Genomic DNA, 26,879 nt, shown 5'->3' on the forward strand with positions numbered 1-26,879 from the left:
AGTGGATGTACTGTCAAACCTTAATATAACAAAGTAAATAAACAAAAAAACTTTTCTCACCTATAGCACTGTATAACGAACATGTGCTTAGAGTGAATATATGATACAACGAAGTCTGATGCGACTTGATTATAACAAGATTCAACTCTACGCTGCTGTCCATCAGTAGAGGAGACATGAAGCCAACAAATGTAGAGTTCAGCTGTAATTTGTTCTTACAGCGACTAGCTTTCTATAGCTCTTTTGCCTGTTTTCTTGGTTTGTGGTCGGTGTTTGGCAGTCGGGATTTTCACTGGGCCTGTGCTCTCACACAACCGTCTTCATCAACAGCAGCAAATTAATCAGATTTAAAAGAGAGACCTTCGATGTGAACTTAGTTCTCATAATCTAAGAGTTCTAGATATGAAATTTGCAACAATAAAATAAATATTTTGTCATTTTTCGTTGAGCATCCAAGGCTATTGTGGAGGTTGTGAAGATAGGCATTAGGTGACAATGCGAAGGTAGAACTTGGCACCATTGAAGACATGCCTTCGTAAGATTCTTGTGCATGTAAGCATAGTAGCTGGACCTCTAGGCACAGTGCTTTCGGGTGTCTGAAGGTTTAAAGAGTGCTTAGGCAGGAATGCCCTCCTCCTCTCCCTCCGACCCCTCCCCCTGTGTCATCTGCATCTGAGGGCTCCAGCACCGCTACAGGTGTACTGGTTAACAGTTCTGTTGTCCACTGAATTTTGCTACTAAACAACAAATGCTACCTAAACGTCTTCTCTGCAACATAATGCACCTTCAAGGGTATCGTTCCTTTAATAAGCCGAATAGTTTTCTATAAGTGCTTAATCGACAATCATTGGCCTAGTTCCAGCAGGTCCTTTTTCTTTCTAGATTGGACAGGCTCTTATTCGGAGATATGAGAATGATCATTCACTCCCTTTCTCCTGCACAAATTCTGGTGCTAAGTGTGCTCCGTTGCTTTACACCTGCCCCTCTGGTGCAGCTGGAGGTATGTGTGGACTCGGTGACGTCGGCGCTGACAGCTGCAGAGTCGGGGGCGACACGATTGGAGCTATGTTCTGGTTTGGCTGTCGGAGGACTGACCCCCAGCTTTGGTGAGCTACATGTGGATTCCCATGTGTGTGTTGTGTGTGTGTGTGTGTGTGTGTGTGTGTGTGTGTGTGTGTACATACATACATACAATCAAACCTCGATATGTCGAACACGAATATATCGAATTATTGTGTATATCGAACACTTTCTATATCACCTGGAAAATTGCATGCATCTTTAATTTTATTTATTTCGGACCGAGTTGGACGGAAAATGGATATATCGAATTCCGCCGTCCCAGACCATGTGCGCCATTTTCACAGGCGGCGAGCTGTTCCTCACCCTCGAAGACAGCAATGGGCATTCCCGACTGCTGCGCAGTATAGCTGCACACATTGATTGCTCCGAGGGCGCCATTAGAATGTATGCGGTGGCTTGGCTATTTCTATAGCATCGACGACGCATTGCTGGTTCTTTATTCTATGCATTGCATTTGCTGCACTGACTCCTCTTTGGTGCTGCGCTCTGCACCTGCCGCGCCTAATGAGAACAGGCGGTTTGCACCCGCAAAGACGCAAACGCCACTCAGTTGGGGGCCTGTTGGCTGTGGATCGTTTAGACTATGTTGAGGACTCTGTGTTTAAGCATGCGGCTGCCATTAAGAAGAAGGCTACACTGCTGCAGTACTTTCAGCCAAATAAATAAATGCTCTGTGCGAAGCTTCAAGTGAGTATTTGCTGCGCCATGATTGGGACGCGATTGGGGATTGTTGTTCGGAGCGCGCATTCCGTTGCGATGCACGCAATTGGCCTACACTCCAAAAAAAGTTCACACACTTTGGGCCTTATCTTGTCCCCAAACAATAATCGTCATCTGCCTTGCTTGCGTTTCCTCTCTTGAAAACTCGGCGCTCGCTACTTTCCTGTCGGGAATGCTGTGTCAAGCTGATAACGCGCAAGCCGTTCGTGACTAGGAAGTACCAGGCTTGCAGCGTTAAAGAAAGGAAATGCGGGCAAGACCGGTGACGATTATTGTTTGGGGAGAAAATGCAACCTAAAGGGCGTGAACCATTTTTAGAGTGTAGACCACGCTGACTTCGCACGGTGGATGAAACGGCCTACACTAATTGCGTGTGGCGCGACTGAATGCGCGCTCTGAACAACGATCCCCGGCCGCGCCCTTGGTTCATTGATTGATTTGCATATGTTATTGACACATTTTTACGTGATTTTATATATTGAATTCTGGCTATGTCGAACTAGTTCACGATCACCATGCTGTTCGATATATCGAGGTTCGACTATATATACTACACCCATACACAGTGTGTCATCTATAGTGCACCAAACTCTAAAAAATTTTTAAAATTTCTTCTATGCCGGTGAAGCCAACAATAGCGTGTGATTAGCAGCAACCAAAATAAGTGTTGGGTACTTTTTGTGTTAGTCTTAATTAGTTTGCAGTTACCAACTTTTAAAACCATTATATTTATGGCATAATGCACGTCAGCAGTGTGTTTCAGAATGCATCGAATACAATTAAACATCGCATTGACAAAATCGGCGGGGAATGCAAAAAAAAAAAAATGCTTTCGCAGGAATTTTGTTATTGGGAAATGAGACGGCGCAGATGGGTAATGCGTCGCAGAATGTACGATAAAAATTCCATTCGCCTACTCTGGCAAGCTTGGGTCGAGCATATAGTAGAACTGCACTGCCAACAGTACAAAGTGGACCACATACATCGGTCAGTGTTGGCAGCACTGCCATGAAGCAGTATTCTCGGTCAGTTGCTTTCTGAGATACGATCGCTTTTGTGAGATTTTGCATAACTTGGCATAGGACGCAGAGCAACAGCACTCCACGCATGCAGCAGCATTTATCCAGCGCACGCTGTCAGCTGTAGCCACCACCGTGAATGGTGCCAATTGCAAAAGTGACCTTACCTCCTATACCTGAAGGCTGTTGATCAAGATTACAGCTTCTTCATGCAAATCCATGTCTCTTACCGAATCCACGCTCGATGCCTGTCGGGTGGTACCAAAACCAGCACTCTTGAAGCAAGAAATGCATACTCGCGGACAATCGCTCATTCACGGCCCGATGCATAGCACTCCGTGCGGCTACCGCCATCTCAAGTGCCATAAACGATTCCACGTCAATGGGATAAAGATTTCCTTGTTCTTGCTGCATGTTTCTCGACGAGGCTCGCATTACGCCGTGCCCTATGTGTGCAAAAACCATCGTTGCATGTCTGTAGCAGCATGCTGCCGCTTGAAGCGGGTGATCAGCAAACAAGATGGCAGCCATGATGTGTTTCCGGTGCATTTGCTTCCAGCGCTTGGTTCAACAAAAAACAAAACAACAAACAAAAATGGCGGTGCCCATGCAAGTGTAATGGGCTAGTATTTTACGCAATTTTAGTGCAAAGCAATGGCATTTGAGCACATTTTGAAGCCTGCTAGCCTTGCGTGAGTAGGTAACATGCAGGGTTATGTTCCAACAAATTTCGTTGGTGCAGGATTGTAGTACAGCTACATTTCGTTGTCGAGAAGGACGAAATGCGTTGAATCCTGTGAGTGTTCGCTGAGGATGCAAAAATCTTTCGTTGTCGCGAGATTTCGTTATGGTGGATTTCAACTATACTACACCAGTTGCGATTGTTTGGAGTGCACTGTCACTTTCGTGCCTCGTTTTTCTTTTTTTTTTTCTTGCTTAAAAAGAAGCATGTGACGTTCTCTAACAAAAGCTGACCCAACACCTCGCTTATGTGCCACACCATTGTTGCTTTTAAACATGCAGCAAATGAACTAGTTCCACTCCTGTAACGTGCCGTTTCGGACACAGCATACATGTTAGCTTTTTTTTTTTTCAAGTTGGCTGCTTTATTCATGCCCACGTATAGATTGACAGGGTGTCTACCAACCAGGAAAACCAGGAATTCTCAGGGATATTTTGTAGTCTGGAAAAACTCAGGGAAATCAGTGCCTCTATCAGGGAAATTCAGCTGTAATTTTATTGAAAGGGTCGAAAGTCGCGGTAATGCTGGCTCGAGTCACAGACAGGAATCGTAATGAATCGTTTTTGACATCCTGTCGTCAGCTGGAGGAGTTGCCAGTGTACAGTCAAAGACTGACTTTCCGGATTTCCGATACTTTGGACGGCTTGGCGGCACCACCACGTACCCCATGGAGTCAGTGTATCAAACATCTGAAATTTCGGATGCAAGAACTCTTTGCCATCTGATTTTCCGGACATTTTGCCGTGACCGCAGGTCCGAAACGGCATTAATCAATGCTACCACTGCTGCCATATTGATTACCTCGCCGCCTGAAACTCGCACTCTCGCACACAGATCCGCTGGCAGCCGTAGCCACCACTGCAACAACGCTAGGCCTAGCTACTTCGACGTTTGCTATGAAGTCTCTTGCCATTGGGTGCCGTGTTTTTTATTGAAAGAATTCGCTGCTGTCAGCAATGGCACTGACTCCGCCTTTGCGGTACTCGCCATTGGCTTAGAAGCTTTAAAAGCATGGTGCATTGCGTAATGCCGATTCCCGAAAGCCAGCTTCGCCTCCGTACAAAAATTTTACTTGTTGAAACGTACGCAAAAATATTGCAATGAAGCATAACAAGCGAGGGAGGGGCTATTGCCACGGGACACAGTATGTGTTCCTTAATTATACACACGTGCACCTGGTATTTCCTGTCACAGTACGAGCACCGATATGCCTAATATGTGTACCGACAGGACTTCAAAGTGTTTTCGAATGTGCCTGTGGCAGTTTGAGCCCTTAAGGGCAGTACAGTCGCCAACCATTTATTCGGACCTCACAGGGACTGCGGAAATGTCCGAGTAAACAGCTGACCGAAAAAGCAGATTAAGAAAAAAAAAGAAATCCTTTATTTCCACGCACTTATTCGGGCTCGGCAGTACAGTAAGCTTGAAGAAATCGTGAATGCGCCATTGCACGCTGTTCCGTTTACGCGCAATCAGGTAAGCCTGAATTGGAGAGAGTCGTAAGGTCACTATAGGCGGCTGAAAGTACAGTCGCTGCTTGTACATGCTCGGCATGCCACGGCAGCGTAGCGCATGGTGCATCATCTTCCGACTTGGAGTCATCGTCTGGCGGTGCAGCAGAAACCTGACGAATGATCTCGCCGTCGTCAAGTCCTGCGCATGTCAGTACAGCAGTGCCAGCACCTGTGAAACTGTCAAATGAGACGGTGTCCGGAATTGCAATGCAACCACTGCGCAGGTCTCGGCAGAACATATTCTGCATCAGTAGGGAGCACATCGGAAGGCGACAAATCCCAGGCCTCCCTGCACCCGCTTGCCGGCATTCTTCAGCGCAGTCTGCGCGGGCACTGTCGGCACCATTAGACACTTGACACAATGTTTCTGTATGCCGCGTTGGATCACCGCAACCTCGACACAGCACACAAAGCAAACACCACCACGCCGTCACGCCGACGTCAGCCGCACAAACGAAAAACGTGGCCTACTCGCAGCGTTGTGCACGAAGAAACAAATCGGCTGCTGGATTGTCTTCACATGGCTTACTAAGCTGAGACCGGAACTGCTGTAGCCACGAACCAGGCAGAAACAACAATGATGAGCAGGGATTTGCGGTAGCGCCTCTTCGTGGGCCAGCAAGGAGGTTCCGTTCAAAACAAAAATGGTGTTCACCAAGTCGAACCATGCACCGGTCAGAGTTGGTGCATGGTGCTTTCGATTGAGTTGGCTTAAGGAGTGTCCGAAAAATCAGACGAGAGGTTGCAAGGTGTCCAAACTTTCAGCAGTTATACATTATGGTCTACGGAAAAAATGGCGGTGCCGCGAAGCAGACCGAATAATCGAGCATGTTCAAATTTTTGGAGTCCGGTAAATGAGTCAGCGACTGTAAATAACATGCATTTATTTTTTTTTCCAACTGGCCGATTTTTCGGACGTTTTCGCGGCCCCTAAGGAGTTCCAAAACTCGAAAGTGGACTGTGCAACTGACCAAAAAGATGCTTCAAATGGTCCGTGGGGCGAACGAGTGGCTAAAGGACTACAAGAACAGAAAGGACCTACATATTGAGGAATGAATGGGAAAGGAAGCGTGCTGCCACCGTTTTGAAGGAGCTTGAGCTCAAAAAACAAAGTGTTGGCTGATGCAGAGATGCAAGTGTCCCTCATCCAAACCAAAATAAACTATTTAAAGCAGTGAAACACAACACTGAGGCGTCGTGCACGAGCTGAGAATATGTCAGGACAGTTGAAGTTGATTTACGAGCTGTTGAGAAAGAATCTCAGTTGTGACAAAGTTCGACCCCTCATACACTGAGCTTGCTATCAGTTGATAGAAATAGCTCATATTTGAAAATATTTGCCTTTGTATGCATCTCCTTTTTTATTCGGATTTGAGAATATCTGACTCGATTTGCAATTCTTTTCGAATACATTTTATTTGCTGCGCATTTTACTGACCCCTCCCTTCTATTCTCTTTTTGAATAACATAAACACTACTCCTTAGTATTCAAATTGGATTAAGCAGTTTCTTTTTTTTTTTTTTTCATATGCTTACTAGAGAGTGACAGCATCAGGCGATATGGTTTCAGCTCATCTTGACATAAAACATAGTTCTGCATCACTCAGGCACTCAGGGATACCTGGGAAACTCGGAGAATTCGGAAATGTCAACTTGGTAGACACCCTGATTGACCTCACGGGTCAAACTGACAGCATCTGCTGCAATATTTGGTAACTTGGCTTTGGCAGTCTCCTCACTTCTTCCAGAAGTGGTTGGGCACTCAGCCCTGCAATACCAGCAATTTCGTGGCCATACGAAGATAAACATCCTGTCCAAAAAAAATTCAACCGCCATGTTAGGCACGAACTGCATCTAGTTTCTTTGTGGCATTTTTGAGAGTGCCACTGCTGTGACCTGCAAGCGGGAAAATGGGTTAGTTTCTTTATATCTTACAGGTTTTCTTCTAAACATTGAAAAAAGTCACACAAGAGGTAGTGCACCGCGAACTTTTTGTTTTCGAGTGTGTTCTAACACATAGTGCTAAGAAATCTGCCATAAATGTAGCAACTAAATATTTTGCTAATAGCTCATTGAAAACTAATTGGGAGGAACAAAAAAGATACTTGAGCCTTCTTTAGGAGGATGCTGAAAATATACAATTGGCTTCATCTGCATAGAAGGCTTTTCTTTTCTTTAAAGGTTGTTACGTGATAGCTAGAACATCCTGCATGTCGTTTTGTGTATCTCGGCACAGCTCTATTCCACCCTCCCATCCCATTCTTGGAGCAAGAGGGCCAAGGGAAAATACAAAATAAGCCGTAGCTTATTAGCCCATTCTGGACTGTGCATAACACTGTCTGCACAGCAACTGGGAGATGAATGCTTTCCTCTGTCCTATATTACCTCTTCGACAGTGTACCCTTGTTTCTGCTACCTCTAACTGAGATTCTGATGCTGCTTATTGTTGTTCATATTCTTTCTCGTACATTTAGCCATGTAAAGAAATTTAATTGCTAGTCTAAACCATTTTTGTATTGTGCTTCAATTTTTAGAGTGCAGCTCTCAGGCACCCGTTCTTGCGTAGAGCATAGGCATGCCTCGTTGTCCCTCGGCGTAACCGAGTGAACGAGCACAGCGAATGATAAAAGAGCGAACGGGGAGTGCAGCGAGAGATGAGAGACGCCGATGGCGAAGAGAGAGAGGAAAGTGGAGGAGGGGGGTATGGCGAAAGCGTGAGAAGAAAACCACAGTGCTTTGCAAGTGGGCTTTGCGTCAACAATGGCTACGAGATGGCGCTAGAGTAGCGTGCGTCGTCTCTATGGAAACGAAGTGCTGCATGAGTGGAGGTCTGTCTGTGGCAGCTGCTGTGAATTGCGCCCACGCGTCACCCATGGGCTGCCTCTCGTGATCTCCTGATTAGCGAGGCAGTCACACCACACTTCGCTCTGTTTGCAACGTGCCGCAGGAGACAGATTGTCAGCGCCAGCTAATATGCCTATCGCACGTATAAAGCTGCACTCAAAACATGTATAGAGCTGCACTCAAATTTCGCATTAGGGAGTATCGTAATTGAGTTTTTTGTTTTGAGGGATGGTGCTTTACGCTTTGCCGCCATTTTGTTGTACCAGGGGGAGCATCATGTGACAAACAAAGCTTTCCAACGAGCCCAATGTTGCGCTGTCAACCCACTGGCCAAAACGCATGCACATCCAACGCTGTGTTCTTAGTCAATTGCTTTTGGGCATATGATCACATTTGCAAGGGTTTTTGTGACTCAGCATCATAAGCAAGCAGCATCTATAGGTGGCACTTTTCCTCGCATAGTGCAGAACACTTGCTGTTAGACACTGATGTGTTGTATTGTAAGCATTGTTGTAAGCATTGTATCCCCAAATGGGGCTCATTTGGGAGTACCATTCCAGAATGCCCGTCTCTTGAGAAATGTATTTTGTATTGCATGTAAACAAATATTCACTTTACCATAGCCAGTATTGTGTTGAATTTCGTGCTTTCAGTGTCGTCATGGCCATAGGTTAGCCCATTCAGGTAATGTGTGGCCAATGAAATTTCTAGGGTGCCGCATTGTATATTGTGTTTGCTGAATCATTGTTCGACTACACAACATAATTAGGTATTGTCGCGTTTGAATATGTAGAATTAATAATTACTCTGTAGTTCCCACAGACTGCGAATTCATTGGTATAAAATACCTGGCTCCTACAGACATGCAACCTTTCCGCATTGAACCCCTGCCAACGACAATGCGCAGGCTTGTTCCAAGCAATCCGGCAGCGAGTTCCCCTGCCGATCATGGTGCTGGTGCGGCCGAGGGCCGGCGACTTCTGCTACACGGCCGAGGAAGTCGAGGCCATGGTGACCGACATCACCCTGTTTCGGCAAAACGGCGCACATGGCTTTGTCATAGGGGCACTCACCAGGTGACGATTGTGACTAGCTTCGCAAATGCTCGGAGCTGAATTGTCGTTTACAAACAAAGGAGGAGAATGCATTTGAAAGCATGCAAAAGTCTCGATTGCTTTTTAATTGGATTTATAAATTGTGAATGTTTTGTTGGGTCCTCTTATTTCCTTTACGTCTATTTTAACTTTCGTCTCCCCTCCCTTTTCTCTTAGCCCGTATCTTCCTTATGGCCGCGGGAGAGTTGAGGTGGCAACTGGGAAGTGAAGACAGCTGCTACGCCCGTAGCTCTTCGTTTGCTTCCACCATTGTTTTCACCCATATATGCCTAGCGTCCTATATGTAGAACACTTCTTTGACGGCCAATAACCTCTTAATTATTGTATCTGAAAACTAGCACCACCATGTTCAGTAAAACTAACACATTTTTACCTCTTTGCATGCAAGCCTACATGTTTGTGGCTCCACTCATTTCCACATGCGGACGGCCTGTTCTTAGTGTGTGTGCGTTGTTTCTGCAATATGCTGTGGAGCAAAAAGTAAGAGAAAATGCTGCTATGGTGGCACGAACATTCGAATGCTTCTTCAGCTGGTTTCGAAGTTTGTGTCAGTAAGTTTTGTCACGGAATTTGAAAGACGTCACAAGTTAGGCTTCAAATTCAGCTGTCCTATATTAAAACGCTGGGCAAATAGGGTGCAGTCACACATTTTAAGCAGCCACGAAATGATTCTTGTACTTTTGGCACATAAAAACCATAATAGCTCTATTTCTTTGAATGAAAGCTTTCTTGTGTTTATCAGGGTGTCTACCAACCGGGAAAACCGGGAATTCTCAGGGATTTTGAGTAGTCTGGAAAAAGTCAGGGAATACTCAGGGAATTTGGGTCTCTATCAGGAAAAATTAGCGGCAATGTTATTGAAAGGGTCGAAAGTTGAGGTAATGCTGGCTCGAGTAACAGACAGGAATCGTAGTGAATCGTCTTTGACGCCCTGTCGTCGGATGGAGGAGTTACCAGTTTACAGTCAACGACCGACTTTCCGGATTCCCGATAATTTGGACGGCTTCGCGACACCGCCACGTATCCCATAGAGTCAACGTATCAGAACGTGTGATATTTCCGATGCAAGAACCCTTCGCCGTCCGATTTTCCGGACGTTTTGCCGTGACCGCAGGTCCGAAACGGCAATAATCAAAGGCACCACCGCTGCCATTTGGTTACTTCGCCACCTCGAACCGGCTCTCTCGCACGCAGATCCGCTGGCAGCCGTTGCCGCCACTGCAACAACGCTAGGCCTAGCTGCTTCAATGTTCGCTGTGAAGCTTCTTGCCGTTGGATGCCGAGTTTTTTATTGAAAGAATTAGCTGCTGTCAGCAATGGCACGGACTACGTCATTATCGTCCTCGCGATTGGCTTAGAAACTTGGAAAACACTGTGTGTTGCATAATGCCGGTTCCTGAAAGTCAGCTTCGCCTTTGTACAGAACTGTTACTTGGTGAAGCATATGCAAAAGTATTGCAGTGAAGCATAACAAGTGTGGGAAGGGGCTATTGCCACGGAACACAGTATGTATTGCTTAATTATACACGCGTGCACCCGGTATTTCCTGTCACAGTACGAGCACCGATATGCCTAATATGTGTACCGATAGGCCTTCAGAGCGTTTTCGAACGTGCCTGTAGCGGTTTGAGCCCCTTAAGGCACTAAATGACACGCAATTATTATTTTTTTCCAACTGGCCGATTTTTCGGACGTTTTTGCGGCCCTTAGGGAGTTCGAAAAATCGGCCGTAGACTGTGCAACTGACCAAGATGCTTCAAATAGTCTTTGGGGCGAACGAGTGGCGGAAGGAAAACAAGAACAGAAGTGACCTACGCATTGAGGAATAAACGGGAAAGGAAGCTTGCTGCCGCCGTTTTGAAGGAGCTTGAGCTCAAGAAATGAAGCTTTGGCTAATGCCGAGATGCAAGTGTCCCTCATCCGAACCAAAATAAACTCTTTAAAGCAGCGAAACACAACACTCAGGAGTCGTGCGTGGGCTGAGAGTATGTCAGGACAGTTGAGGTTGACTTACGAGCTGTTGAGAGCATAGAGTTTCTCACTATTACCTAGAGGGAAATCTGGCGCTGCTGCGCTGTGGTATGCATGGGAATGCCGGTATATTGTGACTTCGGATTGACATCGTTCTCGGAGAGACAGGACACCTTGAAGACGCGCCTGGCAAGTACCGTTCAGTCTGTCACAATGATTCATTTCCTACTAAAACAGCGCGTAAAAAGCTGTTTTAGCTTTATTATTACGCGAAAACATGTTTTGTTTAACTATGAAAACTTGTTATTGCGTGTACGACTACACGTTACGTAAAAAATATCAGCGGGCCGCTAAAGTTGGAGGACAAACGACAAGGTTCGCGCTCGCTCTGAAACAGTTGGTCGTCTGTTCTTGCTTTTCTTCGCTTGGTGATGCAGTGCGGGTGAGTAAAGATGTAATATGCGTGAATGGAAACATTTCATTAAGATTTTACTTTGAAAACGCGTTATTTATGTAGCCATATCCACGTTCTAGACGAAGCCTCTTACAACACCAGCCAACACGAGCCTCGCAGACACATATACCGTCATTACCATGACGGCACGGTGCCCCCTTAAGAAACTCCCATAGACGGTGGCGCCAGATTTCCCTCTAGGTATTATTGTGAGAAACTCTATGGTTGAGAGAGAATCTGAATTGTGACAGAGTTCGGGCCTCATACCACTGAGCTTGCTATCAGGTTCATATTCGAAGCTCATAGCTCATATTCGAAAATATTTGCTTCTATATCCATCTCCTTTTTATTCGTATTTGAGAATGTCCGACTCCATTTGCAATTTTTTTCGAAGACACTTTATTTGCTGTGCATTTTACTAACCCCTGCCTTCTATTCTCTTTTTGAATAACACATACACTACTCCTTAGTATTCAAATTGGATTAAGGCACTTCTTTATTTTTTTCATGTGCTTGCTAGAGAGTGACAGGATCAGGCGATATGGTTTTAGCCCGTCTTGACATAAAACATAGTTCTGCATCACTCAGGGAAATTTGTAATGGCACTCAGGGAAAACCTGGAAAACTCAGGGAATTTGGAAATGTCAACTTGGTAGACACCCTGTTTATTTTTCCTGCTCAAGGAATGAAATGTGATGGACGTGTTTTTATTTGAGAGCCCGGGGAAGGCTTAATGATGTCTTGGACAGCATTGACAGTGGCACTGATGTGCCGGCAACAGTAGCTATACTGCCGCCAGAAAATTTTGCAGCAGCGCTAAGAAATCAAGAGGGTATAGATAAAAGCAACATATACATTGCTGACTTTTTTTAAATGGTTTTTCACAAAGAGTTTCTTGACTTTGATAACTTGTTCAGCGAAGAGTGTCAACAAGACGCTGAACCATTAAAGAAAACTAAAAAAAAGTACTGTACATTGATAAACCATGACCGCAAGACAAATCTGCCTCCAGCAGAATGGCCCAATAACGTGTAAAACAAAAGCTTCCTTAGTCTGGCAGAGGCCTTTGAAAAAATTCTTTGATGAAGTTTTAGCCTGCTTGTACAGGAAACAGATCATTATGCCGATCAAAACTGCCATGAGGGGAAAAATGGTGCTCATCTTTGTTCACTTATCTCCTCGATGCCTCGGCGAGTAATTCTTTGCAGTTGTATAGACAAACGAGCGGAAGTGCCAACCATTTGGTGTGGCATGCATCTATATTGCTGGGGGGAAATAAAATCTTTTTTTCCCAATCTTTCAAGTTTGGACTTACATAAGGTTAATGCAATATACTATTACTTCTACTACTGTTATGTACTAGCACTACTGCTACTAGTACTGCTACTGAGCCCAGCAACTTTTCAGACATTTCCCTTGCTCTGTATCGGAGGAAATGAACAAAGAAATTGCATTGAAATCTGTGACTTCACATTGACCCTATCGACATGCTGGTTTGGGTACAAAATTTTAGAAAGGGAATTTTAACTTGGTTTTTGTTTGCCAATAATTTGCATTTGTTTTGCAGAGGAGATAAAATATAATTTTGAAAAAAGCTTCTTCCATCTTAACAGAGTCTGATCGTATGAGGGATCTCTCTGTAACATCGCTGTTGCTAGGATAACAGGCAGTGCTTATTCTCGGCGATGGCAGCTAATAAGTGCATTCCACGTAGCGAAATGTTTGTCTCCTTTTTTTCTAGGGAAGGTGATGTTGACATGCCCACCTGCCAGCGGCTGCTTGGTGAGTGCTTGCCTTTTGTTTGTGCACTTGCTGAAAGTCCTGCACATTTAGTGTGCTCATGTTTGACACTGAATGTAGTAACTACCAAAGTGAAGCTGCGCCGCATAGTTTAACATGGCACAAAGCTGAGATTACCACATGTGGAGGACAATATGCAAACTGTTTTAATTTAATTGAAGAGGCAGAATGTTCAGGATGAAACAGGCAGGAAAGTGCATAAAATTAACTAGAACTGATTGCCAAAAATTAACACCCGTCTTGCCTGTATTCAAGGGGTGAAATGTAGAAGATAACGTTATGCGAGGTGATTATTTTAAGATCTTGCGGAATTTTTAATAATTGCTCGTTACAGATAGCATACCATACTTACTCAATTCTAATGCACCCTCAATTGTGACATGCACCCGTTTTCTGTGCACACGGCTGTTTGCCGTGACCCCCCCAAAAAAACAGAAAAGTCCTTTACAGTACCGCGCATCTCATTCTTTCATGCAGAAATACAACTTTCTCTCATTTGGAAAAACAAAGACTTACTCCCAATGCACTGAAGTTGCGATAAATAAGAAAAGTCACGGTTTCACCCGAAATGCAAAGCATCGATTGCAATAGTAAATTAGTAGATAGCCATATGAAGTAAAGATAGTAGTTTTATCAGCCGTATGAACTTGTAAACATTTGTTACTAACTAAACTAACAAGCATGATGTCATGCGCGCACTCTATGACTGCGGAAACTCTCTATCAAAACACTGGAGTGAGGAAGTGCAGTACAGTGAAACCTCGTTCAACCGTAGTTGGGCGCAGCTATGATAAAGTACGTACTAAACGGTAGTTTAACCGAAATTGCATGACATCGCCCACTTACCTATCAAAAACGCAACTCAAGAGAGAGTGCGATGAAAGGGGGAAAAAACATGCAATATTTATTCACTTTGCGCGACAAAAGTGTTATTTTCGTTTGATGGCGCGGCGGCCTAGCAGCGACGACAGCGGCCTCAAACTTACTGAAGCTGCGAGCCAGCTTTTCAGCCAGCCCCCTCTTCTAGGCAAACACTCGCATGGCAGATTCCTTGTTGGCATTGCATGTTCTCCGTGCGTGCAGGTGGTAGTGCTGCAAAAGTCTTGGGACGCTGTTCTCGTCGCGATGATTGCGTTCATGAGGCTGACATAACATGCAGCTTTTGCCACTGTCGGGCCTAAGTCGCCCGTGCTGTCGCTTTCTGTGTCATCCTCGTCACTATCGCTAATCGATACTTCCGCAACAACAGAGGCAACGATGGCGAAAATTCGAAACCTCGTAGCCAACACCTCTTCGCGGTCACAGCAGCGCTGCCGAGCAACATCTTCTCATTCCAAATGCCACACACCGTAGTCAACAGCAGACCCTTGTCGCGTGCCAGCGCCGACTTCTTCGTGTCACGTTCGACACCACGGACGATGTCTAATTTTTCTTCTATGCTGAGCACCTGGCGTCTTTTTTATCCGAGCTTCGGCATGATGCGAGTCCTCGCTAGCATGACGCCACAACGCTCTCTGGCGCGGGGTCGAAATGATGTTGATGTTGATGTGGCTTCACGCGCAAACGCACACGGCGCTTGGAGGCCGTTGTTCCGATCTCTGAGGCTTGTTGTTCTGCCTGGCCGCCCGATGGAGACGATGGAGACGTTTGCACGACGAAAAGTGGAAACGCTACATTTTAACCTATGCGTACGCATTAAGCTGGTACGGTTTATGCGGATACAAAACACATTATGTTCAATGGCCACTGAGTCGGGGATTTGACTTTACTACTTTTAAAACAAAACTACTGTTTAAGCGGGTACGGTTTAATGAGGTATTACTGTATGTGGTATCGCTGTAAGTGGACTGCACTGTACAATCTCGCATTGACGAAATTAGCGGGAACACAACCCAACACATTACCTACTCGCAGAAGGCCTAGCAGGCTCCAAAATGTGTTAAATGCACATTACACTTGCGTGGGTGCCGCCATTTTTGTTTACAAAAACAACCAAGCGCTGGAAGCGAACATGTGCGCCTGAAACATGTCATGGCCGCCATGTTTGTTAATCGCCCGTTTGAAGCAGCAGCATGTTGCTACCGACATGTGACGACAGTTTTTGTACGCCTAGTGCAGTGTGTAACGGGCACCTCGGCGAGAAAAATGCAGCAAAAATGAGGAAACCCGCATCCCAATGACGAGGAATTGTTTATGACGCTAGAGATGGCCGTCACAGCATTGCGAGCCACACATCGGGCTGCGATTAAGCGATCGCCGGGGAATACGCATTCCTTGCTTTCAAGAATGCTGGTTTTGGTGCCATCAGCAGGCATCGCATGCACATTTGGCACAGGATGTAGATTTGCGCGAAGGGGCCGTAATCTCGATCAATTGCCTTCGGGTATGTAGTCGACTCTCGTTACAAAGGACCCTGATAAACCAACAAGAAATTACCATTTTATCCAGTCTGTAATATCCAAAACGCTTCACTTCCAAAAGATTGGTCGCGATGTGTAACAATGTTATTGCAAAGAGTGTGACGAACTACCAAAGTAAAAAGAAAAAAGAAGTTGCGGTTTCACCCGAAAGGCATCGTTTGCGATAGCAAATTAGTAGACCGCTATGCAGAGTAAGGATAGTAGTTTTACAGTTTTAAACATTAGCTTACTAACTAAATTAACAAGCACAGTGTCGTATGCGCACAGGTAAACAAACACATCTTACTCGATGACCGCGGATAGTCTCTGTCATAACATAGGAATGAGGAAGCGAATGTCGAAAGCACAGCGCATACGAAGCTGCTGGCACTGGGTGCACTTTGTCCACATCGCAGATCGATTTCGAGATACGGCATCTGCTCTGCCAACGGTTTAACAGCAGCCTCCGAAGTAAAAGCCCAATCTCCCTTGCCTCCCCCTCTCCTCGCCCCCCCCTCCAAGCCTTGTGTGTGAAAGACAATGTGCTTCCGCCCCGCTTTACTCCCTCCTTCGCGTGCATGATATTGAGCTGCGATCGTCGGCCGAACCTCTTAAGTCGGTTTCCAGCCCTAGTCGACATGGCAAAAGTTCATTTTATACGGCCGATTAGACAAAAATTGCCGCTAATTTCGTCCGCTGGAGCCGATAGTTTATTGTAGCGCAGTCTGTTAAAAACAAACTTTCTCGCATTAATAAAATAGGGAGAGCAAGCTAAGGTTTAAATATGGTTTGTTACATCTGAAAGTATGTTGTATGCAAATCCGTTATAACGAGCATAGACGGTACGCGATACAATCACTTTCTCGCTCAGCACCGGACGCATCGGCGCCTACGGCACTGGGGAAATGCTGCCGCGTGCGTGCAGCCCTGTTGCTCTGCGTCCGGTGCCGTGTTACACAAAATCTCGCAAAAGTTGTATCTCCGAAAGCAATTGACCGAGAATACTGCTCCACGGTAGTGCTACCACTGCTAATCGATGCATGCGGCACACTCTTTACTGTTGGCCGCGCGCTTCTATATCCTCGGGCAAAGCTTGCCAAAGTAGGCTAACGGAAATTTTATATCAGATTTCGTTTTGCGACGAATCTGTGCTGTCTCATTTCACAGCAACGAAATTTTTGAAAGAGCTCGTTCTATTTTCACGTTCCCCGCCGATTTCGTTATTGCGAGGTTCAACTGTATTCGTGTGCCAAGAAAATCCCATTGTTGTAGCCGATAATTGCTTTAACTGGACTGCATGAAAAGAAGCAGAGGGGACAGACACCCAAACACTTAGACAGAAAGAAGTAGATACGTCCAACCCTTTTATAGCATTACCTCTCTTCACCCCTCCATCGTCAGTGCAGTTGACTCGTATATCTGAGGCGTGGAAGATGGATGGAGAGGGGCACGCGAGGCTAGTGATGTGTACGGCAGTGCGACAGAGGTGTCTGGCGCGGGGCGCAATGTTGGGTGTGGTGAAGGTGTGTAGCATGTAGGCAGGCGCAGCAGCTACCTTTTTATTTATTTTTTTTCTTGGGAATTTTGCTTACGAGCCAGATCTAATTGTTACAACCGATGATGCGGCATGGGGGCATCGTAGTAAGTGGTTTATTTTGCCAGAGAACACACACACTGGTTCACGGTGCCAGGGCTGCTCATTGTTACATCCGAGTATTGTCAAAAGTGCTATCGTTATAACTGGGTTCAACTGTAATAGGGAGTCTTATAAACAACATACCCGAATAGGTCAGTGCTGCCAAAGTGGCATCAGAGGCTTTGCAAACACAGAGCCCAGACTAGGCTTGTGTTCTTTTCTATTCTTCATGCTTTTACTTGTGCATCCCACTGATAGCATCCCCCAAGTGCAGGTCTCCCATTTCTACATCTTCTTGATAACTCACAACTGTGTGAAGCGAAGGTGTTAGCCACACTTGCTACCAGGGTTTTCTACAAACCCTATGCAATGCCAGTTAGTGCATTCCAGTTGGCATCAACCCATTCTAATGGTTCATTTGTTCGTGTCTTTCTGTGTACTGACACCACTGCTTTTGCCTAGTTGGTTGTTAGATTCTCGACACAACTTGTAAATGCAAGTTCAAACAGGACACAACGGTGTCCACACAGAAAACAATGCCTGTGTGCTCTCGTTGTGCATCTCTTGATTCTGTGCTGGTAACATGTATCGCAGATTTCCTCTACTGATGTCTGCGCACCTGCACTGTTTGACAAAAGTGAAAATCTTGAGGCACTGTAGAGTTTCAGAAATAGCGGACCAAATGTTACACGATGCTATTGTCGAGTCCACAAAATGCAAAAAAAAAAAAAGGTGTGCAAAGGAGGTCAAGTTTCTGGATACTCAAAGCTGCTTTGCACGCTATTTCCAAGACTTCAACAAGGCTGATTCTTGGGCTAATTGGTACGATTTACTCGTAATCTAGTCTTTTTTTTTTAATTGCAATAAAGGCTTTGCCATTAGAACTTCTAAGACTTCGTTATACATGACTGGCCAGTTGTATAATCCCCTTTTATAATTTTTCAGCTGCTGCTGGTCCTCAAGCGGACAGCACCTTTCACAGAGGTAAGCACCAGCTGAATGGTCTCTTGAATGCATTGCCTTGAAGGGCCCCTAGCCAGGCACCATAGCAAATTTTGGTCATACGCTGCAAGTGGTTACATGTTCTCTAGGGAGCGTTCTGCCGCAAGGTTTTTTTCAAATCAGCTCATTAATGGCCAAGATAGAAATATTTCAGTGCCGCGAACCCATGATTTCAGCAGGCGGGCTCCACTGCCAAGTGAGACACTCTCTCCACTTGCCCCGTCTAGCCTCCGCAAGTGAAATTCCTTCCCTGCATTCTCCCATACTGGACCTCAAAGATCGCGTGACACATACGTCACGGGCCCCGCCTTACTTTTCTTTCCTCCTCGCTATTTTTTTTTTTTCCTGCTCTACGCATTTCCGCTGACCGCGCCACGTGCGAGCTGTTGTCTTGTTCATGCAGCACACAATTTCGCGTGCTGTGCACAAAGACACATGACTATCGGTTTAATCCAGTGCTACACGAATACTGAGGCAGAACAAGCGGACCGCAGAGCATGATCACGCGCTACAACACGGTAGGAAATGGCATAGTTTCGGTACCTGTGCACATGACTGCACTATTGTGGAAACAAGCAGATGAAGCGGAAGTACATCTCTCTTGCTTCGGTGCAAAGTAAAACAAAAAACGTGCATTTGTGTGTTTTATTATTTCTCTAAACTTCAATTCGTCAATTCAAGCAACAGATCACACAAATAACAGATGGTGCCTTGAATAATTCTCGAAGTCATGTGTCACCACGAGTAGCGTCACTGTGGACCCGACTACGTAGGCGCAGGGACACGAGTACGTCACCGTCCAGCTTGGAGCGCAGCGGCCACGAAGAGAAGGAAAAATGGCGTTAGGATTGAAATTTTATACCTTTCCGCAGCGCGTAGCGATGTAATTCTCTGAAAACACGATTGTTGGCGCACATTGTATGCTCTGCGCTTGTCAGCTCAAAATGGCCAGACCTGGTGAGGGGCCTTTTAAAGGGGGCCCCTGTAATACCTTGTGGCGACGAGCGACCATGTAGAACGGTAAAGTCTCGGGCTCTCGCAGGAGACAAAGAACCGACACTCGATCTCTTAGCGTAACATTCTTTTAATCTCCTTTGGAACGCTAGCCCGTGCCGGAGCATGCTGGCCGCTCGTGCCTCGTGTAGACGCGAGCGTCTACGTCATCTCTCGTGCGACGCCGGTGCTGCTGCCGCTACAGAGGGCTCCCCCTAGAGAGGAGGAAAGTTCGACGAACAATGGAAAGTCCACGTGACGCGGCATGTCTTGGCGTTGGTCTTGGGTGTCACGTGCGCAGGCGGCAATGAAGAATGCAGCAGGGTCGCGCACATACTGGTGGAGCTGATGGCGCGGATGCTTCGATGTAGGCGGGTTTGAGACGTTCCAGGGCAATTGTGTCTGATCGGCTGTTGACATTCACAACAATTGTCGTCGGACAACGCCCTAGAACACAATATGGCAGTAGTGTGGTTGCAAAGGCTTCCGCACGGCACAGTTACACACGAAAACGTGGGTAGCAGAGGTGAGTGCGGGAGAAACGTACGGGGACCTTGCTTCTTGTGAACATGTAGGCACGGGGCGTATCTGGCTGAAGAAAGCTTGCAGTTCGGCAACGTAGTCGACAGGTGATGGCATAGGCGTTTTGGGGGTGACAACAAAGAAATTTGCAAGGAAGGCGTACGTGAGTGCCGTAGACTAGCTGAGCACAGGAGCAACCTAGGTCGCTCTTGAGTGCGGCTCTGATGCCAAGTAAATGAGGGGCAAATGCAGGACCCACTTCTCTGGCGATTCATGTGCCATAAGGGAGGCCTTGAGATGCCGGTGAAAACGTTCAACTAGTCCATTGGACTGCGGGTGGTAAGCAGTTGTGCGAAAACTTGTCGTTCCGAGTAGTTTTAGTAGCTCATTGAAGAGTGCTGAGTCAAACTGTCGACCGCGATCTGTGATTATTGTGAATGGGCAGCCGAACCTTGCGATCCACGTAGACACGAAAGCTGCTGCAACAGTGGGCGCTGAGATATCGGATATAGGTGTAGCTTCTGGCCACCATGTATAACGGTCGATGCATGTCAGTATGTAGCAGTAACCTTTCGAAGGTGGGAGAGGGCCGACGAGGTCCAGGTGTACGGTGTCAAAACGAGCATCCCGTGGAAGAAAAGATTTGCCAGGCGGAATGGGGTGACGCTGGATCTTCGAACGTTGACACGACAAACAGCAGCGAACCCAATCGCGAACTTGCGCGTTTAGCCAAGGCCAGACGAAAGGACTGGAATGAAGCATCTGTGTCGCGCGTATGCCAGGGTGCGACAGGTTGTGCACGGTTTCGAATAGGCGTCTGCGAAGGGATGCCGGAATGTATGGTCTAGGTGTGTCGTTAGAAGTGTCGCAGACAACGGACGTACCATCTGGGGTCGCAGCGACGTCTTCCAATTTCAGGGCCGTTGACGAATTCCGGAGTGTACGAAATTCAGTGTCATCACGCTGTTGACTGGCGAGTAAGTCAGCCTCGATGATGAAAGGTTCCGATGTCAAAGTGGAAACGACATTCACACGACTCAGAACGTCAGCTGGAACGTTGTCGGTGCCCTTGATGTGGCGGAACGTTGTTGTAAACTCGTAGATGTAGGAAAGGTGTTGAATCTCGCGGGGCGAGTAACAGGACGCCGAATGATTCATTGCGTGTACAAGAGGCTTGTGGTCAGTCAAGACAGTGAACGCACGGCCTTTGAGGAAATGGCAAAAATGCTTGATAGCCAGGTAAACAGCGAGTAATTCACGGCCGAACACGCTGTAGCGGGACTGCGCAGGCTTCATTTTCTTGGAGAAAAAAGCGAGTGGATGCCACGCATTGTCGATGAATTGCTGCAGAATGGCACCAACAGCGGTGTTTGAAGCGTCGGTCATGATGGCAGTGGGTGCGTCTGGCTTTGGGTGTCTAAGCAGCGTGGCATCGGCGAGGGCAGACTCGACTCTTGTGAAAGCGTCGGTGGGCTCTTCAGTCCACTGAAGCACTTGTTTGCGTTTGTTTACCAGGAGAGCGTCTCGCGGAGCCATAAGTCGTGCACACTTGGGAATGAATCGGTGGTAGAAATTGACGAATCCGAGAAATTGGCGAAGCTTGGTGAGTGTGGTCAGCCGGGGATGGTTTTCGATGACGCGAATCTTGGACGGCAGTGGTCGAATGCCGTTAGCATCGACAATATGACCGAGGAACTCGAGTTCGGGTTGACCGAATTCACTCCTGGCGGCGTTGATGACAATTCCTTTACTGGCAAAGCGTGAAAACAAGAACCGCAAGTGGTGAAGATGTTCTTCTGCCGAAGAGCTTGCGACGAGAAGGTCGTCAATGTGTGCAAAAACGAAAGGCAAACCTCGGGTGACGGAATCGATGAAACGCTGAAAGGATTAGCCCGCGTTCCGTAAACCGAAAGGCATGCGGAAAAACTCGAAAAGACCGAAGGGTGTGGTGATGGCAGTCTTGGGAATGTCTTCTTCAGTAACCGGTAGTTGATGATAGGCGCGAACGAGATTGATCTTAGAAAAGATCGTCGCACCGTGCAACGCTACCGTGAAGTCCTGAATGTTCGGTAGAGGGTAGCGATCAGGAACTGTGACGTTGTTTAGTGCCCAGCAATCGCCGCATGGGCGCCAATCTCCCATCTTCTTAGCCACCATGTGAAGTGGTGATGCCCAGTTACTGGAGGAAGGGTGGATGATGCCAAGTTGCAGCATGTGTTCAAACTCTGCGCGAGCGATCTTGAGTTTCTTAGGGGACAAACGCCGGGGTCGGAAATAGACAGGTGGGCCGGAGGTGACAATGTGATGGCACACGTCATGTTGCACCGGTTGTGTCCAGTCCGGCAGGCGCGTCAAAGTGGGAAACTCACGTAGGAGCGTGGCGAAAGGTTCGTCCAACATGGCAGAAATAGGCGCTATGGGCGATGTGCCTGATGATGGGACACCAGGAACGGATAGCTGGGTCACGGAGTCGATGAGATGGCGTCGGTGGATGTCCACAAGGAGTCCGTAGTTATGCAAGAAGTCTGCTCCAATGACTGCATGACGGACATCCAGGAAAATCCAGCGGAACATTCGTCGAAGGCCAAGGTTTAGCATGACAGAGCTTGACGAGAAAACTGGAATCCTGGTGCCGTTGACGGCTTGCAAAAATGACACAGGTGTCGCTTTTCGGTCGGAGTGCTGGGCGGGTAGAATGCTGACGTCAGCACCTGTGTCGACTAAGAATCGTTGTCCTGTAACTCTGTCCGTCACGTAGAAAAGGCGACTTGTGTGTTGGGCCGGAACACTCGTCGCCGTTAGAGGTCGGCCGGCCTGTTTCCCTGCCAAGCACAGGGACGCCGACAGTGACGAGCGTCATTTCCAAACGGCGGTGGTAGTAGCAAACGCCAGGCGTTGTAGCTGAGGTTTCATTGCTGGTGCCCGTGCATCTTGATCTGCTGGAACTACGGCTGCGTGGGCGACGAGATGTGCGGCGATGTTCCACTCCACAGGTGATGCGTTCCAGGCGCTCACACAAGGAGTCGAGCGGAGATTGCACTGCGGAAGAGCAGGGAAGAGTTTGCAGAGCGGTTGTATTGTCACCCGGAGACGGTGACGTGGCTGCGATGGTTGGGGTGGCTACTTACATGACTTTGTCGGCCAAAGCGGCAAGTCCGGTAAGGTCCATGGTAGAGGCTGTCGCCAGGACCATCTGCACGTTAGCCGGGAGTCGTTGCAAAAACAATTCGCGCAACAGCGTGTCGTCGATGGATATCGCATTGTTTCCGAGCAGCTGGCTCATTCGGCGAAGAAGTTGACTAGGGCGTTGGTCGCCGAGTTCTTCAGCGGACAGAAGCTGCTGGATGCGAGAACGTTGTGAAGCTGCTGTGCGCTGTAGCAGTGCTGCCTTGAGATCGTCATAGGCGGCAGCAGACAATGGGCGTCTTGCGCTGGAGTTTGAGGTATAGTGGCGGCGCGGGAAATGACATCTGGGTCGTACCAGCTTGGGTCGTATTGAGCCCTGGCTGTGGTGAAGCACGTTTCTAGGCCGAGTTTTGCGTCGCTTCGCACTTTTTTCTGCCCTGTTGCGAGTGCGAAAAGGCTCGTCATTTCTCACAGACCATGCCGACCACGCTGCAAGCTCGCCGCAGCCTATAGTTTAACGAAAACAGGCTCTCCGTGTGCCATGGGACGTAATGCTGGGAGCAGAAGGGATTGGTGACGCCGATCCGGAGAGACCTAGCCCAACCTCGACAAGGCGTCACCGTCATTACTTCTGCATTGTGGGCTGCCACGAACAAGAAGGCCTGAATCCCAACATCAGATTCTACCGTTTTCCTTCAAGGCCTCACGAAGTGGAGCGTCGGGCGCGCTGCATATAGCTGCAGTTCATCACACTGAGTAAACGAAACTTCACGCCATGCTGACTGCTTCGCCTGTCTTGAAGCTTGCTTGATTACCTGCGTTCTAAATTTCGGTCTTTTGCACCTACAGTCCCGACAGCAGACCGACATAGCAGCAGGCATGGCTGGTAATTCACGATTCGAGACCCGGCCACAGCGACAATTAACAATTCGACCGATGCGAAGTGGTAAAGTGACCAGGTGTGTGCAAATGACCACAAATGGCTGGGCTGATTCGGTGACAATTCACTACCCCACTACGAGCAGCACAGGTTAGAGAGTTAAATGTGCTCATACTTGACCTCAAGCCAGCATGTTGAGGCAGCGCAGCAAGGTAGTATTGATTACAGCAGATCGATGTTCGAGCGCTGTCATTAAAAGCTACGTCAAGCGACCAGCGCACGAGCTCGCGCTGCAGCGTGATTCGCACGTACGTGCGAGCTCATGTGCATTGCATCAGTTATTACCAGTTACTAAAAGGGACAGATGGCCGCTACAACAACGCAGGCATAAGTACTTGTTCAGCGGCATGCAGTCAACAAAGATTGCAGGAGGCCCGCCGTTTCGCGGCATGTCGAAAGACCGCTGCCGCCGCAGCTCGTACGATCGTGTGCTCGAGCAGTTCGTACATCGCGTCGCGTACCGTCGTGTGCTCGAGCAGTTCCGAACACATGATGTCTGCTTATTGCTGCTGTGGATTCATTTATAGCAAGCATTTCCTCGCATTTGTACACCTGAATCTAGCAGCGTGCAAACCTTACCTGAAGTTCCACTTCGTACGCGACTCGCTTCACTTGCGATTGACACCGCGCTAAAACTTCGCCGCTTAATTCTTGAACGGCGTACAGGTATTCGACACTGCATAATTTCTTGCCTTTACGCAGCGTGCCACCCCTGAAAAAATCTTCGGCGCCCGATATTCGCTGCAGGCCGTGATACAACACAACCGAAAGTGGCGGGTCCATATTGTAAGCGTGCTTTCCGAAGCAGACGACCGAGCTTGGTCCGACCCATTTTAGGACAGAGGGCGCTTTTTAGCACCTTTTTCGCAGTGCCCCCTGGGCAATGCAAGAGCCCTATGGGGAGTTCAACAAATCTGTTACCTCGTCACTGGCGGCGGGTGAGAGCGCTGCGACGGCGTAATGGAACTTCGAGGCTTGAGAGCGGATACCAGCGACTTGAAATTGCGCTTCGGCCTGAAGAAACCACGCCGAAGGATGCTGGTCCCAGTACTGTGGGAGGCGGACAGCGATGGCGGAAAAGGAGGGCTCACCGCGTTCCTCGGAAGGGTTCCGGCCTTAGCTCTTGTAGCGTTGGTCTGGTCCATGGTCGTCTCTACCACAGGAGCGTATGGCAGTATCACGTCCGGAGTCGCCAAACTGTGGCGACGAGCGACCACGTAGACCGGTAAAGTCTCATGCTCTCGCAGGAGAGGAAGAACCGACACTCGATCTCTTAGCGCAGCATTCTGTTAATCTCCTTCGGAACGCTAGCCTGTGCCGGAGCGTGCCGGCCGCTCATGCCTCATGTAGACGCGAGCGTCTACGTCATCTCTCGTGTGATGCCAATGCTGCTGCCGCTACAACCTCTTCTTCAAAAGTTGTGCTAGGTCAATGTCTTTCAGTCAGTACATTCCTGCAGGGGTTTCTTGAAAAAAAGGCCTAATACAGTTGCCAACTGATCATTCTGGGCCCCACGACTACCGAAAAATAGTCTCTGAAAAATTTGTTAAGCACAAAAAAAAAATTTATTAGGCTTAGAGCGGCTTTAAAAAAAATCTCTAAAAATGCCCTGCCTCGCACTATGCTTGAAGGGGATCAGATTTGCTTGATGTGATGTCTCCATATACAGTTGACTGCATTGGCGATCTCTGCCAACGCAGATCACCATGGAGATTGAAGAAGTGGGCCACGTTTCTTCGCACCACTTGGTTCTAGCGAAGGCACAGGAGGAGGCGCCGAGCACACAAACCTGAAGCTACACAAACACACACACAGAGATGCGACGTCTCCAAGCCACACTTGCTCTGTGGACACACCATGTGCAGAATGGAAACTGAAACTCCATCATACAAGACTGAAGGATGGTGCGCATTCTTTATTGATAGCGTGCGCCTCTCAATCTTGGAGTCTATGGAGCAGGCCACGGGAGACCAAGCCAGGTGGAGAATCCAACTTGGTGGTCACCACGACTGGGTAGCATGGCTCAGAACGAGCACTGCAGTCTGGAAAATCTAACTTTGGGGCCTAAATTTGTCCAAAAAGTTGGTCACAAAAATGCACTGCCTCTATGGGAACCCTGACGGTGCATTTATGAAATCCGGAATATCTGTCATGTCGCAATTTTTGGAGCCAAAAAAATTTGTTGTTCACTATTATTAAGAAGACATGAAGAGTGCAGAGTTTCCTTTTTCCAGTCCTTTTCAATGCTGCTGGGGTGCCGCCAATAGCGATGTCCTGCCTACTGTTTTCTTGCATTTTCTTCTTCCTGCGGTGCATTTATGGTAACTGAAGGTATGCACACATGCGAAATTTCAAATATGAATTGAGTTATTGCTATTCTGTCTGATAATTTACTAATCAGAATAGTCAAGTGTTTCTTTCTGTTCAAATATAAGGGACAACTGTTTTAAAGTCTCGAGGGAGAGATGATGCAAATGAGGGCAAAGAGAACTGCAGTTGTTGCAGAGAGGCATCGGTTCGTGGGCGAGCGTGCAGGGCAGATAATCCCTGCTCACTAACTCCTAGTCAATAAATTTAGGTGCCTTGCCTTTAGGAATTCCTTACATGAATCGGTCATCTCCATTTAGGGCAAGCTATGTTTTTGTTTAGCCAGTCTAACCTATTTTTATCCCTTGAAAACCATGTGGGTTGCTGTAGAACAGTAGAATCTCAATGACACAAATTTCTCAGGAGCATGCGAAATATTTGTACCATCCTGAATTCATATGATCCAAAACAAGCCAAGCTGAACATGAAAATGAACACGGACTTTATTGGGCACAACTACTTCCAACCAAACAAGTCTGTAATGTTTGTTTGCACTTTCTTGCCCTCAATGTCGCTTACAAGACCTGCCTGAAAGGCATAAAATCGTGCGGCAGTTTCGTCACTCACACTGCCGGCACTTATGGTGCGGCATCGAACATCGAGAGCGTAAAGGATTTCCGACGCCGACAGCG

The 26,879-nt window shown here is 47.4% G+C and overlaps 1 protein-coding gene across 2 annotated transcripts in view; it reads left to right on the top strand.

Moving 5' to 3' along the window:
• LOC142587565 (copper homeostasis protein cutC homolog) overlaps positions 1-26,879 on the top strand; it is a 43,208-nt gene that overhangs the window by 2,919 nt on the left and 13,410 nt on the right. For both annotated transcript variants that reach the window (XM_075698671.1, XM_075698672.1), the window contains exons 3-6: positions 995-1,106; positions 8,830-8,998; positions 13,204-13,244; positions 18,243-18,281. In XM_075698671.1, the coding sequence (XP_075554786.1) occupies positions 995-1,106; positions 8,830-8,998; positions 13,204-13,244; positions 18,243-18,281 (361 nt within the window). The remainder of the gene's footprint in view (positions 1-994; positions 1,107-8,829; positions 8,999-13,203; positions 13,245-18,242; positions 18,282-26,879) is intronic.

Source organism: Dermacentor variabilis, chromosome 7 (genome assembly GCF_050947875.1).
Source record: "Dermacentor variabilis isolate Ectoservices chromosome 7, ASM5094787v1, whole genome shotgun sequence".
Lineage (NCBI taxonomy): Eukaryota > Metazoa > Arthropoda > Arachnida > Ixodida > Ixodidae > Dermacentor > Dermacentor variabilis.